At 43.4% G+C, this 21,844-nt stretch overlaps 1 protein-coding gene across 2 annotated transcripts; it reads left to right on the plus strand.

The window, feature by feature from the left end:
* The first annotated feature begins 259 nt into the window (after positions 1 to 259).
* On the plus strand, positions 260 to 21,104 carry LOC311361076 (vasoactive intestinal polypeptide receptor-like). 2 transcript variants are annotated; one of them, XR_014638552.1, is made up of 13 exons: positions 260 to 337; positions 3,523 to 3,604; positions 4,700 to 4,813; positions 11,106 to 11,221; positions 11,314 to 11,411; positions 12,838 to 12,967; positions 15,666 to 15,837; positions 16,576 to 16,636; positions 17,392 to 17,458; positions 17,576 to 17,667; positions 18,273 to 18,402; positions 19,357 to 19,539; positions 19,883 to 19,946. XR_014638552.1 is itself a non-coding variant. In XM_084481259.1 (13 exons), exons 1-13 carry the CDS (start codon positions 278 to 280, stop codon positions 20,075 to 20,077), a joined length of 1,359 nt encoding a protein of 452 aa, XP_084337385.1. In that variant the 5' UTR covers positions 260 to 277; the 3' UTR covers positions 20,078 to 21,104. The 2 variants fall into 2 exon arrangements, 1 of the variants encoding a protein (XP_084337385.1); XM_084481259.1 differs by having other exon boundaries at positions 19,357 to 19,398; positions 19,883 to 21,104.
* The last annotated feature ends 740 nt before the right edge of the window (positions 21,105 to 21,844 follow it).

A 21,844-nucleotide genomic window follows, 5' to 3' on the forward strand; every position in this document is an offset into this window, starting at 1 on the left:
AGTTTCTGCGTTAACGGAAACCTTTCGTCCGAGTGAAAGCACGTTGGCGCGAGTTTCATCGACGCACGCGATCGACTGACGTTTCTCACGACCATTTCATTGGCTGGTCTCTGGCTGCCCAAGGTAAACCACACGTCGAAGAGGAGGAGGACCACCAGACCATGTCTCCGGTCTCCTCCCAGAGTACAGGAACGTTCAGAGAGCGTGGTGTACACCTAAGAGGGGTTCAATCGCACTATACTTCAATCAGTAAATTCTCCAATTTCCTTTTACCACTATGAAAAGAGAAGTTTCAAAAAGCGTCTTTGTTATTCTCTTCTCCGCGCTCCTGAAATCCGTGAGTAACTTATCACCTATTTAACTCACTTTTTCTCTTATTTAGGCAGGTGCGTACTTTTGAAACTCTTCCTTGGCTCGATTAATAGTTACTTTACTTATTTTGCTGAACTTTTTTATTGGATCGCTTAGCCTACATCTGTGCGCAACACGGGCTCCAGGTAATATAGCGCATGTTCGTACCAGACTGTGCGCAAGGAACCGCCGGCGTGCCTTTTTTCGCGTGGTGAACAAACTCGCACCTCGGGCCGCTGCTGTTCCGTTTGACTTTTTTTACTCAGGGTCGAAAGTGTCTACCAAGATATTTGCACTTGCTGCGCGCAGAAACAGGTAGCAAATAGCATACGATTGCAGAAGTTGCATTATGCAAGACAGTGTTGAACGGGAAGCTCGATATTTTTAAACTGGGAAAGAGGGTGTTGACCAGCCCGGTTTATTTTTCTGTTGTAACGTTGTATTTTTCTTCATAAGCCCAGCTTGTTAAAAAGGTTGACCATGGAACATCTCTCTTTTCAAATGATACCATGGCAACAGCCTCCCCCATTCCATCCTTACGATTGTCTCCAAGACAAATATTTCTGAGTCATGCGAGAATTTGTGGAGATGTTCGAGTGTTTTACCTAATGTATCCGAGTTCTGTTTGTCACACGTGAGGTTTTGGCGTCGTCGTTCCGTTCGACACAAGGACAAATACATTTATGCAAATAAAGTAAGTTATTAAAAATACAAATGTGAGGTCAAGATGAGGTCGTGGCTGCGTAAGGTTAATGATATCAAATGGATTTGATGGTGATTAATTGGACATTAAGATAAATATGTAAAATGCTATTTCAGTGGTTGAGGTGCATGAGACGATGAGATGTTGGGGGGCATCTATTAACATGCATGGACAAAATCCCTAATCTATCTTAAATTGTACCAAGATGGATAGGGAAATCTATTCTGAGAGGAATGTCATTCTAATTGATGCTACATCATATAGGCTACTTACCTTTTTTGTATAATTTATATACATAAAACTGGATTTAGGAGCTATTATTTGCTTGTATGTGTTAGAAATCCATCACTCCGTCAGCCATTGGTGAAATGCACTGTGAAGGATCTGTTTGAATGTTATTGTCTGTGTGAGCCCATTACGATTTCCGACCGCTCCTGGCTAATTTCTGATCAATCAGGGCATCTCTTCCCTTGGTTCAGGAAATTCATCTTACCTGTCAATCACAGGTGCGTCAAATGCAAAAAAGAAACATTCTCTCTTCCCTGCTCTTTTCTGCTCTCTCTCTCTTCCCGGCTCTAGAATCGGAGCTACAGCAGCTTTAAGAGCCGCTGAGGGCTGCTCATTAGAGCAGTGAGTGTGTGTCACAGAGAGGAGGAAGGTACGGCACAACGGCAGAGCCACAAGGCGAGCCATAAAGCAGGTTTACGCACCCTGGTCACCTTGTGGGAGAGGGAGAGGGGGGTCTGATAGAGCCGTATGGTTTAATGATATGACTGGAAACAATAACCTGACACACACACACACGTGCATGCACGCGCACACGCGCGCGCACACACACACACACACACACACACACACACACACACACACACACACACACACACACACACACACACACACACACACACACACACACACACATAGGCTGTGATTAATGTGCTCTTCCAGAAAACTCATCTTCCTAAGTAACGGCTATAAATCTACCTCCTTGGTCCGTTGACGACGTCATGTGCGCTCGACCGAGTGGGACAAACCTGGCAGGATCGCAATTGGATTCTGTTTTTTATGAGCTACATGGGAGCCGTGTTGGTTGATGATGGCATTGAGACACACACACACACAAACGGACACACCTACACACGCACGCAGGCACACACACACACACACACACACACACACACACACACATAAAAAACGAATGTACAAAGTCACACACACACATACACAGGCACACACCTGAATGATGAAAAAAACAGAATCTGTGTTATAAGCAATTATAGGCTGTGGTATATGTCTATAATTGTGTAATCGACCAAATTACTATTTACTAAGTTTACCCAATGCCATGTTTAAGCGACCGCTAGATTAAATTCATTCTTATCGAGACATACCCCCTCGTCTTACTCCATTGAGGTCTCTCGTTTGATAATCAGAACAATGCTTTCTTTGTTCCTGACCTCAGACACTAGCACAGCGAAGTTTTTCTCTCTGACGTTCTCTCATCCAACACGAAGAGCACAGTGTGCCCAGGGAGCTTTTTTCCTTTTTCCACATCAAAATGACTCGAGAGTGAAATTCTGCTTTGACTCAATCTATTTCAGCTGCTGCTGCCTTCGAGCCTTCGGCTTGGACGAGCAATCACTATTTCTTTAAGAGTTCTCCACGCAACACCTGTCTCTTCCTGATGCACCCCACGTCTCCTCCAGAGACATACTCTCGAGTAGACTGTAGAGGGATACACTTATGTTGAGGATGCTTATGTTATACCATATATCTGTATATGAATATACCCTAGAGCAATAGATATATATGTAGGATACTATTGACTATTTATCACTTGTCATTTAGCAAATGTTATCCAAAGCAACTTCAGATACATGTTGTTAAGCAACAGGCAGGGGCTATGGGCATCTTGCTCAAGGATGCAGGCAGGTAGACTCAGGTATTGGGGATGGTACCCAGAACCTTTCGGCTTGCCGAAACTATCCTGCCCCTTTTTACACATGGGTAAATAACACTTGGGAATGGACAGGAGTTAGTTGTTCATCTCTGCTGGTGCAGTGAAAAGTTATATTACAAGGATTCAAAGAAATGTGAATTGCTATTCTACTTTTTTGGCTTGAAAAAACATTATCACTATACTGTTCAGTAAACTGTTCAGATGAATCAAATGGGAACATGTTAATGAATGTTATGTGGGCAGTGTCTGTTAACAATGTATCAACCAGTCCTGGGCCTAAACAACCAGGTGAACCTACTATATCTAAGCTCACTCACTCACTCACTGACTCACTCTCTCTCACACACACACACACACACACACACACACACACACACACACACACACACACACACACACACACACACACACACACACACACACACACACACACTCATTCTCACTCGAACCGGTTCATCGATGAATAAAACAACACCAACATGACCAATGCTGTGCTTTCTCCTGACAGGCCTGTTCAGTGTGCGAGATCAGGGCGGAGATAGAGAGAGAGCGCGAACACTGCCTGGGCCAGATAGAGAACCAAACCACAGGTCTGCTCTGTTTATGTTGTATATGTATACTGTCCCTGCACCCGGTTCCACAAAATGTGTTTTGTAATGAAAATGATCCCCATTCACAGACAAGCTGCCTATCAAGGACATCCTCAGAGAAGCACTCCGAAACAAGCAGGAGTCTCTGGAAAGCAATTTTCAAGCTCCATGAGGGTTTTGAATAACAAACTGATTAATTAGTCAGGCTGCCCTTACAAATGAGATTTTGAATCTCAATGTGTTCTACCTATATAGAATTAAAGGTGTTTTGTAAAGCCTTTTGCAAATATACATAATTGGTTTTGAATAGATGTATTTGAATCTATTAAATGTCTACTTGTTTTGTTTTCAGTCTGTTATCATTAGCTGTTTTTTGATTGGCTCTCTCTCCTTGTTTGACCCTTGGACATTTAACTGAAAGTCTTTTAAATTGGAAGGGAAAACAGTTTGAAATGGCTTTCCATGCCCTGTGGAACTGACTATGCATAATCAGTTGTGTTCTAACTGACAAATGTTTTTCTATAGTAAAAAAAAAACCTCTCACCATAATGACCATTCCTTACTGATCCTGCATTCTCCTCATTATAAAAGCCCTGGGGAAGGGTTTTGCTGTAGTTAGATCAAAATTTGTTTTACAAACTTTTATATAAGAATTGGTAAATGGAGGTGGACGTGTGGTCAGCACCCCCATTGCCATGGAGACACCAACGCTCTTCCGCTGGCGATTGTGTAGAAACCTGCACTGTTAGGAAACAGATGTATGTACCTACACTGTTGTTAACACCTGCACTGGTGTTGTAAAGGCCTGCACTGGTGTTGTAAAGGCCTGCACTGGTGTTGTAAAGGCCTGCATTGATGTTTTAAACACCTGCACTGGTGTTGTAAACACCTGCACTGGTGCAACCACCTGCACTGGTGTAAACACCTGCACATATGCTTGCATTGTTAGGAAAAGATGGTATAATTATCTTTACTAGACACGTGCACTTTTTAGATTGTGCGAGCAATTCAAACATGCAAAACGTCTAGATCTGCTTCTAATCACAGGTCTCACTCTCACTCTCACTCCCTCACTCTCTGTCTCTCTCCCCTCAGGATGTAGTGGGATGTGGGACAAGTTGATGTGTTGGCCCAGTGCCGGACTGGAGGAAGTGGTCACCCTCCCATGTCCCAAATATTTCTCCTACTTCACCAGCCACCCCCGGATGGGTAAGACCATTTGGAAGAGTCCTTAAGGAAAATTCACATTCAAAATTCAAAATCTAATTCTGGTGTATTACTCGAAAGGCTAATTCTTTGAAGAATGTTTGATGCTAACGTGCTGCTTTGTGTATAAGGAAGAGAAAGAGTCAACAGAGTGAAGAGTGTTTCCTCCTCTGATAGAGAGGGGGAGAGAGGGACAGAGAGGGAGATGGGGAGAGGAAAAGAGAGTCAGAGAGAGAGATAAATGGAGAGGGAAAGAGTCAGAGAGGGAGATTGCGGCGGATAGAGTGAGGGAAAAAAAGACAGAGATAGAGGGGGTGAGGGAGAGACAGAAATCAAGTTAGCCGGAGAGACAAAGACAGAGACAAAGAGTATAGACGGAGAGAGGGAGAGAGGGAGATCATGCATGCGTGTGTGTGTTTGTGTGTAAGTGTGTCTGCTGGTGGCAGTGTGTGGATGCCTGTGGATTCAGAGGTGGAGGCACTCACGCATCACTGACCACCCTCTGGCTTCTGTTGTCAGCTGTTTGGTTCTGTAGGGCGGCTGTTTAGATCTGTAGGATGACTGTTTGGTTCTGTAGGATGGCTGTTTGGTTCTGTAGGATGATTGTCTAGTTCTGTAGGATGACATCTGTAGGACGGCTGTTTAGATCTGTGGGAAGGCTGTTAAGATCTGTAACTTTTGTCAGCTGGTCAATGTGGATTTCTGACACATTTATTTTTTATTCTTCCATTATTGTGAGCTGAAAAAAATGTAACCAAATGTAACCTCTATCATAGAGGATGAACTAACAAGCTGTCTAATTATACATAAGCCAAACAATGACACATACGAATTTGCTAGCTGAAGACACTATACAAGAATAAATCCTCTCTATCTCTCTCATACATATTGTGGGGGCCTGCTACAATACAAGGGTCGGGTCCAGAAGGGTTGTCAAAACAAAGCAGTCGGTACACGGTAAGCAGTCCAATCTAACACTCTTCCTCAATGGCGGTACAAACTCCCCAGAGGCTCACACAGACACACTCTGGGTACCTAGCCTATTCCCTCTCTGTGTGGTATTTTTCCCTTTTTAACCTCCCAAGCACTCCTAATGGTCCTCAGGCTTGCGTCGTTAAGGGAGGAAGTCCATTTATGGCTTGGGGGTGGAGCCAGATATCCACCTTTACCTGCCACTGCCCTCACTCCTCCCTGCCGTCTGCCACTATATATATATATATATATATATATATATTAGGGGTGTAACAAAAACCGATTTGAATCGGAAAATCGATTTTGATTTAAAAGATGCAAATCTTCTGAATCGAACTGAATCGAATGATTCCATTTAAAAAATTTATCGTTCCTGAATCGTATCGTACCCCATGTATCGAGTGTGCGTACCATGTACGCATCGAATCGTCTTTTATTGGAGAGATGCACACCCCTAACAAATACACTTCTTCTCTAGTCTTTGATAAATCTTTTTGAAGGAAATGCCACATTTACATGTTAATTCATTTTGTGAAATGATTGTCTACTTTCAACAAGAAATCCATTGCATCATACCCTCTCGAATTGAGCCGTGCCACATCGAATCGAATCGAAATCCTTCTGAATTGAACTGAATCGAATCGTTCCATTTTAAAAATGTATCGTTGCTGAATCGTATCGTACCCCATGTCTCAAGATATGCATCGAATCGTCTTTTATTTGAGAGATGCATACCCCTAATATATATATATATATATATATATATATATATACATGAATTTTTAAAACTCGCAACTCAAGTATTATACTATAACTTTTTGTGCTTATCGTTACCTTTTTTCTTTTGCTTCCTATTTTCTATTTGTATCCTTCCTTTTTTTCTCTCTCTCTCTCTCTCTCTCTCTCTCTCTCTCTCTCTCTCTCTCTCTCTCTCTCTCTCTCAGTTCATATTAATTCCCAGGATGATCTCCCTAGTGTAGTATCATCTTCCCAAGCTGAAGGAACTTGTTTGTTTGCATTTGGAAGCCAGGTACAGGCCTCCAGGCTTCTGAGTTTGTTGTGATTTAATGAAGTTGTGAAGCACGGATCTCCATCTCCATCATGCTCTATATCTCTAAACAAACCAGTGGTTTGGTTGAACTCTTCTGCCATCTATGGTGGTTCCCGACTAGTGGGCTTTTAGGCAAGACTATGGGTTCACGTTCTGCCTCCATTACGACCGGAAGGGTTTTATCAGACAGTGAAGTGTGATACTATGCTCATCTGTGGGGTGTGTGCAAATGTCTAATAATATCTAAATATCCTACCGATTATGTGTGACATTTGGTATTGCCGTTCGTTGTAGCACTAATTTAAACAACTCAGCAGTGGCCCAACTATTATTACTATTATTTATTCTAATCATTGATCTTTTTATGGTCTGTTGTTTGTATGTTCAGTATGGTAAGAGTTCCTATCATGTGATTCATGTTTGGCGCTGTACGTCATATTGACGTGCGGCACTGCTTTACCCATAGGACGTGCTCATGTCTACATATGCTCTATTCTGAGGGGTTCATGGAGGAAATCCAAATGGGGGCTTTCCTGGAACTCGTGATGAGACCCACATGGGAGCTGGGATTGACCTGGCCGGGTGAGTGGGGGGGAGAGCGAGAGAGCGAGAGAGCGAGAGAGAGAGAGAGAGAGGATAAATTACCCAAGGTTCATAAGGGGGTTGAAGTCGTGGAAGATCTACAGTCTCTCATTGGGGGGGGGGGATGGGGGGGGGGGGGGGTGGTACTGCTGCAGCTGCTGTTGTTGTGGTGGAAATTCACCTGAAGTGAATTTTCAAATTAACCCCAGAGAAAAGTAGGCCTTCTTAGGCCTTTGACTGTGTGAGCGCGTGCCTGGTATTCTCTGGGGAATGCGTAATACATTGTAATCTTGCCTGTGATCCCGGTGTTTTCCTGAGGCCCTTTTGCAGGTGCGATCTTAAGGCCTCGGCTGACAGGTTTAGTTTAACCTCTTGGCCATAAGTGAGATGGTTATCAGCATTGACGTTGGCAATAAAGAGGAATCCACACCACAATGTACCACGGAGGCAAGCGGTGTACAGGCAAGCAATGAGTCTAGATTATGCATAGGAAAAGAGAGGAAGTGAAAATGAAAAGAAAGACAAATAAATATGAGAATTAAGAACCAAAGGAACGAAAGCCAGAAAGAAGGTAAATCACATGCAAGACAGAGGGAAAAACGATGTTATCCCAAGTTTTTAGCCCTGCATGAATAGAGATTTAATCGTCTCATCACCATGATCCATCATATATTTTATAAGCCCTGGAAAGACGTAAACAAGCATCGCCAAACATGGCGCCACAGAGTTTGAGAGGCCAAGTCATAAATTTGGCTAATATGGAGTTTGGCATCTCGTCATGCTGCTGAACTCTTTACCTAGGACTCGCAAACACCCATCCATCCCTTCTTACTGACATGCACACATCTTTTCTCTCTCTTTGCCAAATTAGATTTGTGTGTGTGAATGTTCCTCTGTCTATGTACATTGAGTGTGTGTGTGTGTGTGTGCACGTGAGTGAGTGTGCACATGTACCTGTGTGTGTGTGTGTGTGTGTGTGTGTGTGTGTGTGTGTGTGTGTGTGTGTGTGTGTGTGTGTGTGTGTGTGTGTGTGTGTGTGTGTGTGTGTGTGTGTGTGTGTGTGTGTGTTTGTATGTGCGTGCATGCGTGTGTATGCATGCGGCCGTCTTTTAAATATTTTCCTTCCACCAACATACCTGAAATTGTCCCAACTTTACGTTGAGCTCTCCTTATCAACTTTATGGCGTAGGTAGGCCTACCAATAAATTCCCCACTGGGCTCTAACAATGTCAGGTCTTAAAGGAGCGGAAAGAAACCAAACAGAAATAAAAACCGATCAACAACTACAGTTCCCCCACCAACCCCCCCCCCCCCCCACCACCCACCCGGAGTAAGGATTCTGGGCGGAGGATGAAAGCATTCTTCTGGCGGCCCGGTTGACGAGCCAGGTCCAGCGGTGGCATGCGCTAAATAAGCAGCATGTGCTAAACTAGCAAGCGGCTTACGGCGGCCATTGTGTCTGCCGTGTGGCGGCGGTAGTGTCGGCCGGCGCTAAGCCGCTTGTCCCTCCCCCACGTACACCCCTCAGGTATTTGGTTGTCGCAACACTTTTTTATTTTTCACGTTTTATTTTACATTTTCCCCATAAATCGATGCCAGATATATCCTAAAAATAATCTCAGATTAGGGCTCATAGCTGTTGTTATGATCTCCCGCTGGCGTTGCCTCATCGTGGCACTAAGCCGAAGAATGTGAGTGAGGAGGAATTTGTTAAAAAAAATTCTCCTCCTCTTCTTCTTCCTCTTCCTGGACTCAGTATCTGGGACTAAGGCTTGGCAACGATGTGGTTTCTGTTGAATCAAGGAGAATGAATTGAATTGATCGACCCTCAGAGAGAGAGAGAGAGAGAGAGAGAGAGAGAGAGAGAGAGAGAGAGAGAGAGAGAGAGAGAGAGAGAGAGAGAGAGAGAGAGAGAGAGAGAGAGAGAGAGAGAGAGAGAGAGAGAGAGAGAGAGAGAGAGAGAGAGAGAGAGAGAGAGAGAGAGAGAGAGAGAGAGAGAGAGAGAGAGGTAAGAACTGATGTTGCACAATTGTTCTTATTATACGTCCACGTGCACAATATGTTCAGCTCGCTGGGCTCATTGTGCTCTATGAGTTTCTGTAGATCACCACAGCCCAGGATAAGAGATAAACCTTGTGAAAGGTGTTAGCAGAAGGGGATCAATATCTTATAGTCATTAGCGTGTCTTATCTGTGTATTAATGCGTTCGTTGAACTTGCCAAAGAATATGCTAATAAAATACCTGAAACAGTTAGGATTTTTTTTTTGTTGGACGTTGATCACTGTGAATTTGAAGAATTTGATATATACCCTTCTCGAAAATGATATAAAATAAGTAAAAGATAAAAAAAGACAAATATTTTTTCCTTTTGACAGTTGTTATTGTAAAGATACAGAGAAGTGGAATAGAAGGCTCTAGAATGTTCTATGGCAATGCTATTTGTCTTTAGTGAACTGATAGGAAGTGAATACCTAATCCCATGTTTACATTGACTTCACCTGGCTGCAACAATTTTTATTTTACAGGGAAGAAGTAGCTGAGGAGGTAGAGCGGGTTGACTTGTAACCGAAAATTTGCTAGTTCGATCCCTGGCTCCTCCTAGCTGTGTCCAGGTTAGGTCCCAAACTGCCCCCGACAAGCTAGCTGAATGGTTGACTCCGCTTTTGGTGTGTGAATGTGTGTATGAATTGTTGTGAGGACGCTTTTGATGAAAGGGTCTGCTAAATGCCCTTAATGTAAATGTAACTATTGAGTGTAGATTCCGGGCCAGGACTAAGAACTTAGAATAAGTCTCTGTCCTTGAAATGTCACCTCCATTCAGAATATTCTCATACATTCTTTGACAGTCTAATACTTTGATAATAAGATATTATGTTTTATTATTTTCTTTTCAATACCACTCTTAAATATTTTCATGAATTATTTTACTCACATAAATATCTGTTATATCCCTTATGTTATAACCCATATTGTAGCGCATTATATACTAGTACATTCTATTGTAATCTATTCTACTATTCCACTTTACGTTCTATTCTAGTGAGTTCTATTCTATATGTTCTGATCTAGTCTGTTCTATTCTACTCTTTTTAATTCTAGAATGTTGTGTTCTAGTACACTGTATTGTTGTTCATTCTATTCTAGAAAGTGCAGCCTCTTGACATGTCTCTCTGTTGGCCAAGATCAAGAGGGCCACTGGTGGTTTCTGTGTGCATGAGTGTGTGTGTGTGTGTGTGTGTGTGTGTGTGTGTGTGTGTGTGTGTGTGTGTGTGTGTGTGTGTGTGTGTGTGTGTGTGTGTGTGTGTGTGTGTGTGTGTATGTATACGTGTATGTGCATGTATATGAGTTTGTGTGTGTGTGTGTGTGTGTGTGTGTGTGTGTGTGTGTGTGCTGATACACAGTAATTAAGAGACAGATGGAGGCAGATACACATGGGATTGAACTGAGCCCTACAGTAGTAAGTGTTTCTATTAGTTTGGAGTAGTATTCCAGGGAGACACACGCACCTTAGCCAGAGGGGAAACATGGGAATTACATGGGAATGAATGGCATGGAAGCTAGTTTTCTTTCTATCGGTTGTTACAAAAATAACAACAAGCGTCCTTCTTTTTTGTCCAATTTTCATCTACTAATTTCTCTCTCTCTCTCTCTCTCTCTCTCTCTCTCTCTCTCTCTCTCTCTCTCTCAAGGCAACCTGTCCAAGACGTGCACCGAGGACGGCTGGTCAACCATAAGCCCCGCCTCCTACAACCTGCACTGTGGCTTCGACAACAACAACACAATGGATGCTGAGGCGGTTGACCTGGTAACCAGACACCCTACCCCCCCTGCACTGAATACGTCTTTAACAAGAACGGCTCCATCACTTCATTGTTCTGTTTTTTCATCCGTATCCAGGGAGACTTCTACGTGGCGATAAAAGCGGGCTACACCATTGGCCACAGCGTGTCCCTCATCACCCTCACCGCCGCCATCATCCTTCTCTGTCTCTTCAGGTAAGCACGCACATCAACTTTGTGTTTTTTTACGACCCTTTATTTGCAAGATGTCCTCATAAACAGCCTGTTAACTCCCCCCCCCCCCCCCCCCCCCGAGGATCGTTTTATAGAGAAATAAAAGCCTTTCGGGCAATCACATCGTGTCGCCCCATGATTTGCGGTAGTTCCTTCCGACACGGTGGTTGAACTGTTAATGCCCCTTGCGGGCCCGCAGGGTCTATACTTAGTGACCACATCTCTCTGAGTGTTTTCAAGGAAGGAGAAGAATCTCGTAAACGTGAGGGCTGCTGTTGTCTACTGCATGTTCCTCTTTGACCCGCAGTGAAGTTTGTTTATCTCTGCATACTGTGTGTGTGTGTGTGTGTGTGTGTGTGTGTCTGTCTGTGTGTATGTGTGTGTGTGTGTGTGTGTGTGTGTGCTGCACGTACAGTACTAACAAAACCCAGTTCTTTACCATTACAGCTCGTCCATCTAAAGTGGTCTTTTAGCAGTAACCACAGGTTTTATTTTTTTAACCGCCCGTGTACACAGAGCGTGATGTGTACGTTTCCAGTGCGTTCGCTCCTGTGACGTGACTCCTTTGTGGCTGTTAGTGTGTGTGTGCATGTGACCGTTTTTTCCTTGCATGGCTGTGTGTGTGTGTGTGTGTGTGTGTGTGTGTTGATACATAGGACAATCAACAAGACGCTTGTTTACACCACAGGGTCCTGCAACGCCATGTCAACCATAGGTCTGGCCGGCGTGTGTTATGGTCTGGATGTGTAGCATGGAGCAGGGGAGGGGGTAAGGGGGTTGTGCGTGAGTAGAGCTGTTAGACATTAGCCTCAGGCAGCTGCTGCATGGTATCACACACACACACACACACACACACACACACACACACACACACACACACACACACACACACACACACACACACACACACATACTGCTGTGTTGACTCCTAGAGATGCCGGCCTTTACACAACTAAGCCCCCATTTTGGGATCAGGGTGGGAAGAGGGATGCGTTTGTTTTGAGAACACCCAGAAGATTTCATTGCTAGAACATTCTATTTCTCCCTCCTTGTTTAGTCTTGCTCCAGTTAAATGCGCTTTTGGAGGCTTTTATTTAGCTCTTTGTTGATATTTGAAATAATGAAGCAACCAAAAGTGCATCTTTCGACCCATTCTTTCTAATGATTATAAATGAAACGATCCTACACCTTATATTATATGTTTATAGTAAATATTTATACTGTCTAGTTTTAATTAAATTTCCTGTGCAGTTTTTTACATCTTGTATTTATTCTCTTTGGCACCAACAACCCCCCGACAATTTCCTCTTCCATCCACTTTCTAACACTGATACTTAACAAAGAATGAAGGATTGAACTCCTCCAAAAGTAACCGGTGTGTTTCTGTTGTTGCTCGCCCTCCCTGAAGGAAGCTGCACTGTACGAGAAACTACATCCACATGAACCTGTTTGTGTCTTTCGTTCTGAAAGCCACATCAGTGTTCGTCAAGGATGTAGTTCTTTATCCTGCCGAGCAGCCGGAAGAATGCCCCTCCTCTGTGAGTACATTTCAAAGCTACAGGATGGTTAGCATGTTGTGTACCTATAGGCCACCTATAGCAAGATGTCTTGCTAAAGGTGTACCTCTTCTTAAATGAGGAGCATTCAATGTTAGTCGCTTTGAATAAAGGCATCTGATCGATGAGTAAGTATTAAAGTACGGTGGTTAGGGTGTTTGACTTCCAACTGAAAGGTTCTGGGTTCAAGTGCTAACAGTGTAGGCAGTCTATCTGTATACATACTGGATCAAGACCTGCTCACGCATGTACAGGCCTTTTTAAAGAATAGACAACAGAGTCAGCGTTTGTTTGCTCCCTGTCTCCTTTCATAAGAGGCTGTGGCGTCCTTCAGTGTTTTGATTTCTCTTCCTTTTCTTTTCTATTCACACACGTCACCGCTCAAGTCTGTTGTCCTCAACATTAGCTACGATTTTGCCCGCGCTGCCACACAGCGGTTTTTTAAACTAGGTTTTACGTTGACGTGTGGCAGTTGCTCAACCCACCAACTGTCATCCGTCCACCGGGCCATAAAGCTTTGTCTGTTAGTTGACTCAGCGAAGGAGCGCTGAAGTGCTCCTGGGTGTAGCACTGTTTGTCTACGTCCTCCCAACAACCGCTCCAAATGAAGCGCTACAGCGCCGTGCCGTGAGAGTTCCTCTTTGCCCAACGTTCGCCCCCTCCATCGTCCAGAGTAGACTTTGATAATAAATCACGAAAAAAACACTGTCTTTATCCTCATCATAGAAACTTACACAAACAAACAACCAATAAAGTTTTGAATCCTCTCCCGAGATAGATACTGTAATGTACTCTTAGATACTGTTCGGAACCAGCGGAGACGGAGCAAGGCCGCGTCTGGTCCACATGGGAGGTGTATGAATGTGATTGATGGTGACATCACCATGCAACAAGCACCCTGAGCTTCTTCCTCTTTAAAGAGCAGAGAGTAAACAGTCCCAAACACAGCTGCCTAGCCTCTGTCAAAGAGCTCAGCGGCTGCGCTTTAATGAATCACTATGCCGGTTGGCTCGGTGACTCAGGGCGCTAATGCACTGACTGCATAAGCGATGCTCCTCGTAGTGGCCCGGGTTTGATCCCCGCCTGTGAGCCTGTGATGCTACACCTTGTTCCCTCTGTCATTCACCTCACGTTCCTGTCTGTCTTCACTGCCCTGTCTGTGAAGGAACAAAGCCCATCCAACATCTAAGAGAGCAGCTGGAGCAAATGCTCTGCCTCATTAATTCAAGTCTTCACTCAGTAGCTCTAGCACGATAGTCTTCTACTGTCCTCTCTCTGATGTACACACACACACACACACACACACACACTTTATGTTTAGATGCTATTTGGTGACATACAATCAAAGCTGATGTTTCCATGCTTTGCGGGGACTTACACTCACTCTCTGTTCAGTTGCTTTGTGGGGACTAGTAAGGAAGGGATTTAAATGAGACCACTTATTGGCTAAGAGTGTCTACTTTCACTTATGGTCTGCAGTAAACTACATTGACAACTATGGGTTACATGTAAAATGGAAATCAAAACATATTGAATGGTACAGTAAAGGGTAGAACGATATAAAAATGTGAACAAATACAAATCACACACACGCCATCATTCATAATCTTCTTCTACTCCTTGATCTCTGTTGCTATCAGAAGTCCCTGACCTTATCTGTAGGAGTAGGAGATAGGAGTAGGAGGACGTGGTCGTGTTCTTAATAGCGACTTTTGTCAAGGAGTCTTTACAAATGCTGTGTTGTGAAGAGATTGAACACTTCAAGCTTATTGACCGGAAGCTGCTCATAAGTGACAAACATGGATTTAGTTATACATTTCATACATCATAGGCTACTGTACTTTTGGTCAAAATGCAAAATGCACAAAATGCATAACGTTGCATAGTTATTCTAACCGTGTTTGAATCAGTGCTTTCACATTGTTTACACCTGGCAAAGATTGAAAGCACCTCATGTGATAGCATTTCCAAAGACTATCCAATAAAGTAAATACATATATTATATTAATAACATTTTAACTGTATAATCCAAGTATACATGTTTATCTCTACTGTGTTGTTTATTCAAACGTTGATAAATCCCGGGGACCGACAGTCAAGCGTTCTCTGCACTGATTTTCATCAGGATTAATTACACTGAGTCTCAACATGATGATAACCTATGGCCCTTAATGCTCCTATGACAGACATAGCCCAAAACGCGTCGCGATTTTGTGTTATTTCAGTGTGATCTATCCTAGAGCAGGCCCCATGCTGGATCTCGGTGGATCCAAGAAAAACGTTTCTGTTTACTTGGGCTATAGCAAACTAAACAACGGTCATGTTTTCCCCATCTTTGTTACCCGCACTATTTACTGTGCATTGGGACACCGTGATTAATCTCACCGCAAAGGGCCTCATTTACCTAGCGGTCATATTGGTTCCATCTTAGTTCTAAACCCTAGCTGGGAAGGGGGAACCCACCTAGTATTTAGAACCAGGACGGCAATGATGTGAATAAGGCCCATAGTTGTGCAGCATAGTAATTATAAATATATGGATTGTCACAACTAAAAATGCTTAGAACTAACTTTTTGTGTTTTTTTTTCTTTTTCTTTTGGTTCCCATTTTTTCTTGGTATCCTTCCATGCTCTCTCTCTCTCTCTCTCTCTCTCTCTCTCTCTCACTCCCACTCCCTCAGTCTCTCTCTCTCCCCAAGGTGGGCTGCAAAGCCGTGTTGGTCTTCTTTCAATATGGGATCATGGCCAGCTACTTCTGGCTGCTGGTGGAGGGTTTGTACCTCTACGCACTATTGGCTGTTTCCTTCTTCTCGGAAAAGAAGTACTTCTGGTGCTACATCCTGATTGGTTGGGGTAAGAGCCAATCGTTATCATCTGCCAACTGTCATAGACCTCTGAAGAATAAGTCCCGCCTCTGAGGCTCTGGTTCCCTCGGTCAAAGGTCTATGGGAAATAACATGGAGTTTTTGAATGATCGTACATAACAAACTCTGTAGGTGGCAAAGAAGTAAAAGCTGCATCACGTTTTGAACTACACACTTTTCCCATCTAGTTTCGACTGAGTTTTGGGGTTTTCGGAAAATTTGGAAAGCAGACTATTTATTCATGACATTCATGAATTTTCTTTTAACCACACTTTGACTGATAATTATTGTTTTAGGCTGTCCATTCTAACAGCTAGTTAACAATAAATGGCCACATTTGCTCATAATCCGTAATAATGTTAGAATGGACAGCCTAAAACAATAGTTATCAGTCAAAGTGTGGTTAAAAGAAAATTGCTAAATTACAAAAAAAAAATCCAGAAATTTAAACTTGTGACTCTGTCCATTGTTCTAGTGAACCAATAACTTTTATCTGTCATGAAGAAATAGTCTGCTTTCCAAATTTTAACATTAGTTTAATCCCGAAACTATAAAAAAAGGAATCATTGAAATAGGAAAGCAAACAGACGTGCTCAATGCCCCGTTTTGTATTTGGTCTTGTTGAATCATGGCTATCCTGTGTTTGAACAAAGTGCTGTGTTATTGATAGCATTTTCCAGGACATAGTTATCTACTTATATAAATCACGTTAACTTTATGCTTGCAGGTGTCCCAGCCATCTTTATCTCTGCCTGGGTGGGGACCAAGGTGTATCTGAAAGATCCAGGGTAACTGGTTTTATTGGATTTGGTCATTTTGACTCCATTTTTTGATATACTGTTAAAGATTATCACATCTATTCAGATATTGAAAAAAAAAACATTCATAATTTGCTTGGAAAACATTCACTTAAGGTAAAGGGTGCCTGATTCCCTGCCGATGGTACTGGGTTTGATCCCCCAATGTTCATGTACATGCAGACAGATGTTTCTACCCTATCAATGCATACATTCTTTGCATGGGGGGCCCCCAGTGGGAAACTAACCCCTTACACGTGGCAGTCTTTAAGGGCCCCTTATTTTATGACCAGGTTTGATGTTCAATAGCCACAACGATGCATTTAAAATTCAACCCATTTGTGACATCACACCTCGGGGTCAAACAGAGGCCCTTTAATGCCTTACTCTTACGCCATACTACACACTTGAGCTAGACACGACTTCTTCATTATGTAGTTGTTTCTTTTAAACAAAGTCCAGAAACCTTGTATGTCTGAATGTATGAAACGTCTGGTCCTGCTCTTCAATAACTATGACAACCATCCATCCCTCTCCCACAAAGACATTGAAAACATTAAAACTACAAGAATCCCAGACTTTGTTTTTAAAAACAAAAAGTTCCTTGTCATTTACTTGACTTCAGTCTTCCTGGTCCTTCTCTGCATTAATTATGACTACCCTCTATTTCTCCTCCATCTCCCCTCCACCTCTCCTCCACCTCCCCTCCACCTCCCCTCCATCTCTCCTCTGTGTGGATTCAAAAGATGCTGGGATACAATCGAAGGACTCCCATGGTGGATCATCAAAACTCCCATCTTACTGGCGATACTGGTAAGCTCCCACCGTGGGCAGCAGGCATCGTTAATGTCATAGCACTGTGCATCTGTGCAACTGTGGAGGGAGAAAGGATCACCATGCCTGATCTACTGCCTCTCGTTCACTCCCAAGGTCAATTTTGTCCTCTTCATCTGCATAATCCGGATCCTGCAGCAGAAGATAAACTGTCCAGATATTGGAAGGAAGGAATCCAATCAGTACTCGTAAGCCTTTTTTAGTTTTCTTATTTTTCAAACCAAAAGCTAAATGTTTTCTGTTATTCAAATTTGTAGTGGGTAAGGTGACCAGATTGCTGAGACAAAATCCGGGGACATTTTGGTTCTGCGGTGTAAAAACCTCCAAACATGTGGTGTTTTTGTCATGGGGGGGAGGTGGTACGGGTTTGCGGGCGGACGGGATTGTTGACGGGGGGGTGCGGGTTTGCGGGATCTTTCAGTCACAGGTCACTGAAAACGGGGACTGTCGGTCACCCTATAGTGGGGTCATCAAGGTGACTAAACCTCAGGGGACAAATATGAATCATGTTGAGAAGCATTTCTTTTAATTTATGTAGGGGTATTATTGCTGTAGTTGGTTGTAAAACGTTGTTGTGGGGGGTCTCCCACACAAACAGTTCTAGGTTTTATCCCCATTGTCCACAGTCTACCTGTAGTCATCCTAGGGCGAGATGGATATGAATAAGTACATTGGTAACTCGCTATTCACTTTGGATAAAAGTGTCTATAAATGTCTAAACATGTCATCAAAATAAATGCTTTGTTTCATCCGCTCATGTTAGCATAATTGTGCCTCTGTTTCTCCCATACAGGCGACTAGCTAAGTCGACACTACTGCTCATACCTCTCTTTGGGATGAACTATATCATCTTTGCCTACATCCCTGAACACATCCACCTGCATGTGAGGATGGTCTTTGATCTGGTGCTGGGGTCATTCCAGGTTGGTTACTCCCAACCATCAGCACTCGGCCATATAGGAAATCCCTTAGCATGTCAGCCCCTTAGCACTTTAACTTCTTAGCACCTTAGCAACTTAGCATCATAGTGTCTTAGGGCCTTAGCGCCTTAGCATCTTAGCGCCTTAGAATCTTTTCAAATGACCATCTTAGCACATTAGCATCTGAGCGCCATAGCATCTAATTACATTAGCATCTTAACACCATGGCATTTTAGAACCTTAGCACAAGTTAAAGGGCTGCTATTTTACTAATAGTGGCATCACAGTGTCCACCCCCACCTCAACATACCAGCCTACTAGGTGGAGTACACCAGCTGGTAGGGGGCTGATCTATCCATTAATCATCTGGTTTGAAATGAATAGAAAACCCTAAAAAAAACGGCTGAAATAGGTCAGGATCATTGAGTGATGGGATTTTACATTTCTTGTCCTCATGTGGTTTAAATTCTGACCTATCTCTTTTTACATTATAAGCCATGTTTGTGACGGTCATTTCCATGGCTTCACAGCAAATAAAACTGCAAAACACATCTGCAGTATCGCACACATACACACACAGCTACCTTTATCGTGATGACGGAAGGCAATGAATGTTGCGTTCTCGCCCTCTTAATCCTCTAAATATAAGACTGTCAAGCTGTTTAAGGAGAGATTAGTATTGTGAATGCATTCATTCGTTTGTATTTACATTTTGACAGCAGAATAGTGCAGTCCAACTGTTAGGGTGTAGCCCGATTTAACCAAAGCCTCATTTGAAAAGTATTCTTCCCACTTCCATTGGCAGGAGAGGAAGGCGTCCTAGGGATATTGATAAGGCCTCGCTCTGAGTTTGGTCTTGATGGAAAGTTCATTGTGGGAGAAGTTTTTTGGGGAATATGTTTCTCTGATGAAGTCCTTTTTAAGAATTGTCTCTCCCTCTGTTCCTCTCTCCTTCAGGGCTTCATCGTCGCTGTCTTGTACTGTTTTCTGAATGGAGAGGTACCAGCACTTGAAAATCTATGTTCCATCAACAAAAATAGAACTCATGGGGTGAATGTCACTCCTATAAACTAGACAGATTTTTATAGATTATGTCAGCGGTCAATCATTCCACAGCTCTGCAAAAGTACAAAAGAAAAGGTTAGCCAAACCCACTCTATTGGCCAGCCACCACAAATAAACATTGAGAAACATTGAACATTGTTACCCATATTTCAATTCTGGGAAAGTGATAGCAGGTCAACATATCACCACATCCTGTACATAGCAGAGTGAGTCATCAGCAGAGTGAATCATCAGCAAACAACATACCCCCCCCCCATTTCCTCCCCTCCCCCTGGTCTTACAAATGCGAAAACTAAAATAAAACAAGCACAAAACACACACAATATATAGAACTCACCCATATAAAACCGCTCAGCTCACCGTAAAACCCCTCCTCCTCTCTCCGCCTTCCCTCCTCCCTCATGTCGGCGCGGTGCAGGTGCAGTCGGAGGTGCGGCGGAAGTGGCGCCGGTGGATGCTGCAGCGGTTCCTGAGCACCGCCGACACCAAGTACCAGCCGCCCTCCATGGGCAGCAACGGCAACAACTTCAGCACCCAGATCACCATGCTGACCAAGTGCAGCCCCACCACGCGGCGCTCCTCCTCCTGCCAGGAGCACCTCTCGGCCCTATGAGCCCCACTGCCAACACCACCCCAACACCCTGGGTCTGGAGCCACCGCTACCCCTGCTTGGCTTTGGTTTGGTTCTTAGAAGGGGGTTTTCCACCTAGCCGTTTTCCATTTTCCAAGGACACCGAATTCTAGGCTTCAAGCTATTGAGATGAATATTGGGTTAAAGAAGGGATTATCTATCAATCACAGACTAACTATCATCCGCTCCCCCCCGCGGGGACTCGTTTGGACAGGATTGGGTCTCGAGTGCGTGTCGTTTGGCATATTGATGCTTCAGGTGTATTGATTAGGGAGGCAGGCGTCTCGTTCAGACAGTGTGTTTACACGGGAGAGTTCAAAGCGCTTGACCTATAGATTTGAGTTGCTAGGTTACTGATACCTAGCACACTAATGCCGGTTCCATTATACACCGCTTGATTTGGCGTGCCGCTGGTTCTGCCTCCCCCGCACGCTACCCCGTGGTTGGAACCTATGGCGAGGCTGATGTCCCGTAATGCATTCCTTACGGCCATTGACAGCTTAATACAAGACATGCTTGTGTTGTTGAATTATGGCCGGATAACATTCCGGAGGAGAGCCGACCAGCTATAACGCTTGTGAAGCCTCTCTCTCTCTCTCTCTCTCTCTCTCTCTCGGGTTACACAAGCTTTTATCTGCCCTGGAGAGCTCCGGTCAGTCACGTCACCGAGTCTTCAGAACCCGGCGGCCAGATGGACTCTGTTAGGAGTTCACAAACCTGGTGTTTCTGTTAGCATATCTGTGAATAGAGGCGGAGGGGGGGGTGAATGTGTTCATCGTCAAGCTCTCCTCTGTTCTGTTCCCTTACACTCTGTTCTATTAGATTCTACTCAGTTCTGTTTTCTACTTTACTCTTCTCGGTTCTACTCTCCTCTGTTCTGTTCCTTTACACTCTGTTCTATTTGATTCTACTTTGTTCTGTTGTTTTCTACTATACTCTTCTTTTCTATTCTACTCTTTTCTGTTCTAATATACTTTGCTATACTCTACTGTGTTCTGTTCTATGCTATATTATTTTCTATAACTAGAGTATTTATACTCTAGTTATATTCTATTATACCATTATAATATATAGAATATATTTAAGCAATAGATCACGACAGGCTGTGGTATGTGCTCATTATACCACAGTTAAGGGGCGTTGTCGTCGCGACCCCCTTAACTGTGGTATAATGAGAACATTTCACTGACTTTATAAAACGTAAGTATGGTGAAATGAAAGTCGTAGACACCCTCAATTTTGAAAAAGCCAGAAAGTCTGAAAAGCATTTTTTTTAACGAATACAAAAAAGTAGTCCCTCCTGGCTGCCTGCAAAGTGTACGGCGGTTGCTATGCAACACACTGTAGCGTCCTTCAGAGAGAAGGCTAGAGAGGGTAGCTTGGTTCGCCTACTATCGAGTTCACTCACTTTGTGCCTATTACTTCACATTTCCACCCTTTCTAGCAATCAACATATTTTTAGGCTTCAGTGAACTATGCTATTGCTTTTATATATAAATAAACAACAGTTCAAGTTAGGCGCGGAATGATACTGAACTCTGTAAACTGAACGGGCGTCATAGCTGTGTGTATACGCTCAATATACACCTGTTGGGAACCAATCAGATCGCTTGATTTAAGCCACCCGTTTTATAAATATATATATACTATATATAGAATAATAGAATATAATAATAATTATCTTATCCTTATCCTCCTTATCTTATCTTTTAGCATATTAGCGAATGTGGTGGAAAGATTATATTCTAC

This window comes from Micromesistius poutassou, assembly GCF_964030765.1.
Source record: "Micromesistius poutassou genome assembly, chromosome: 16".
NCBI lineage: Eukaryota > Metazoa > Chordata > Actinopteri > Gadiformes > Gadidae > Micromesistius > Micromesistius poutassou.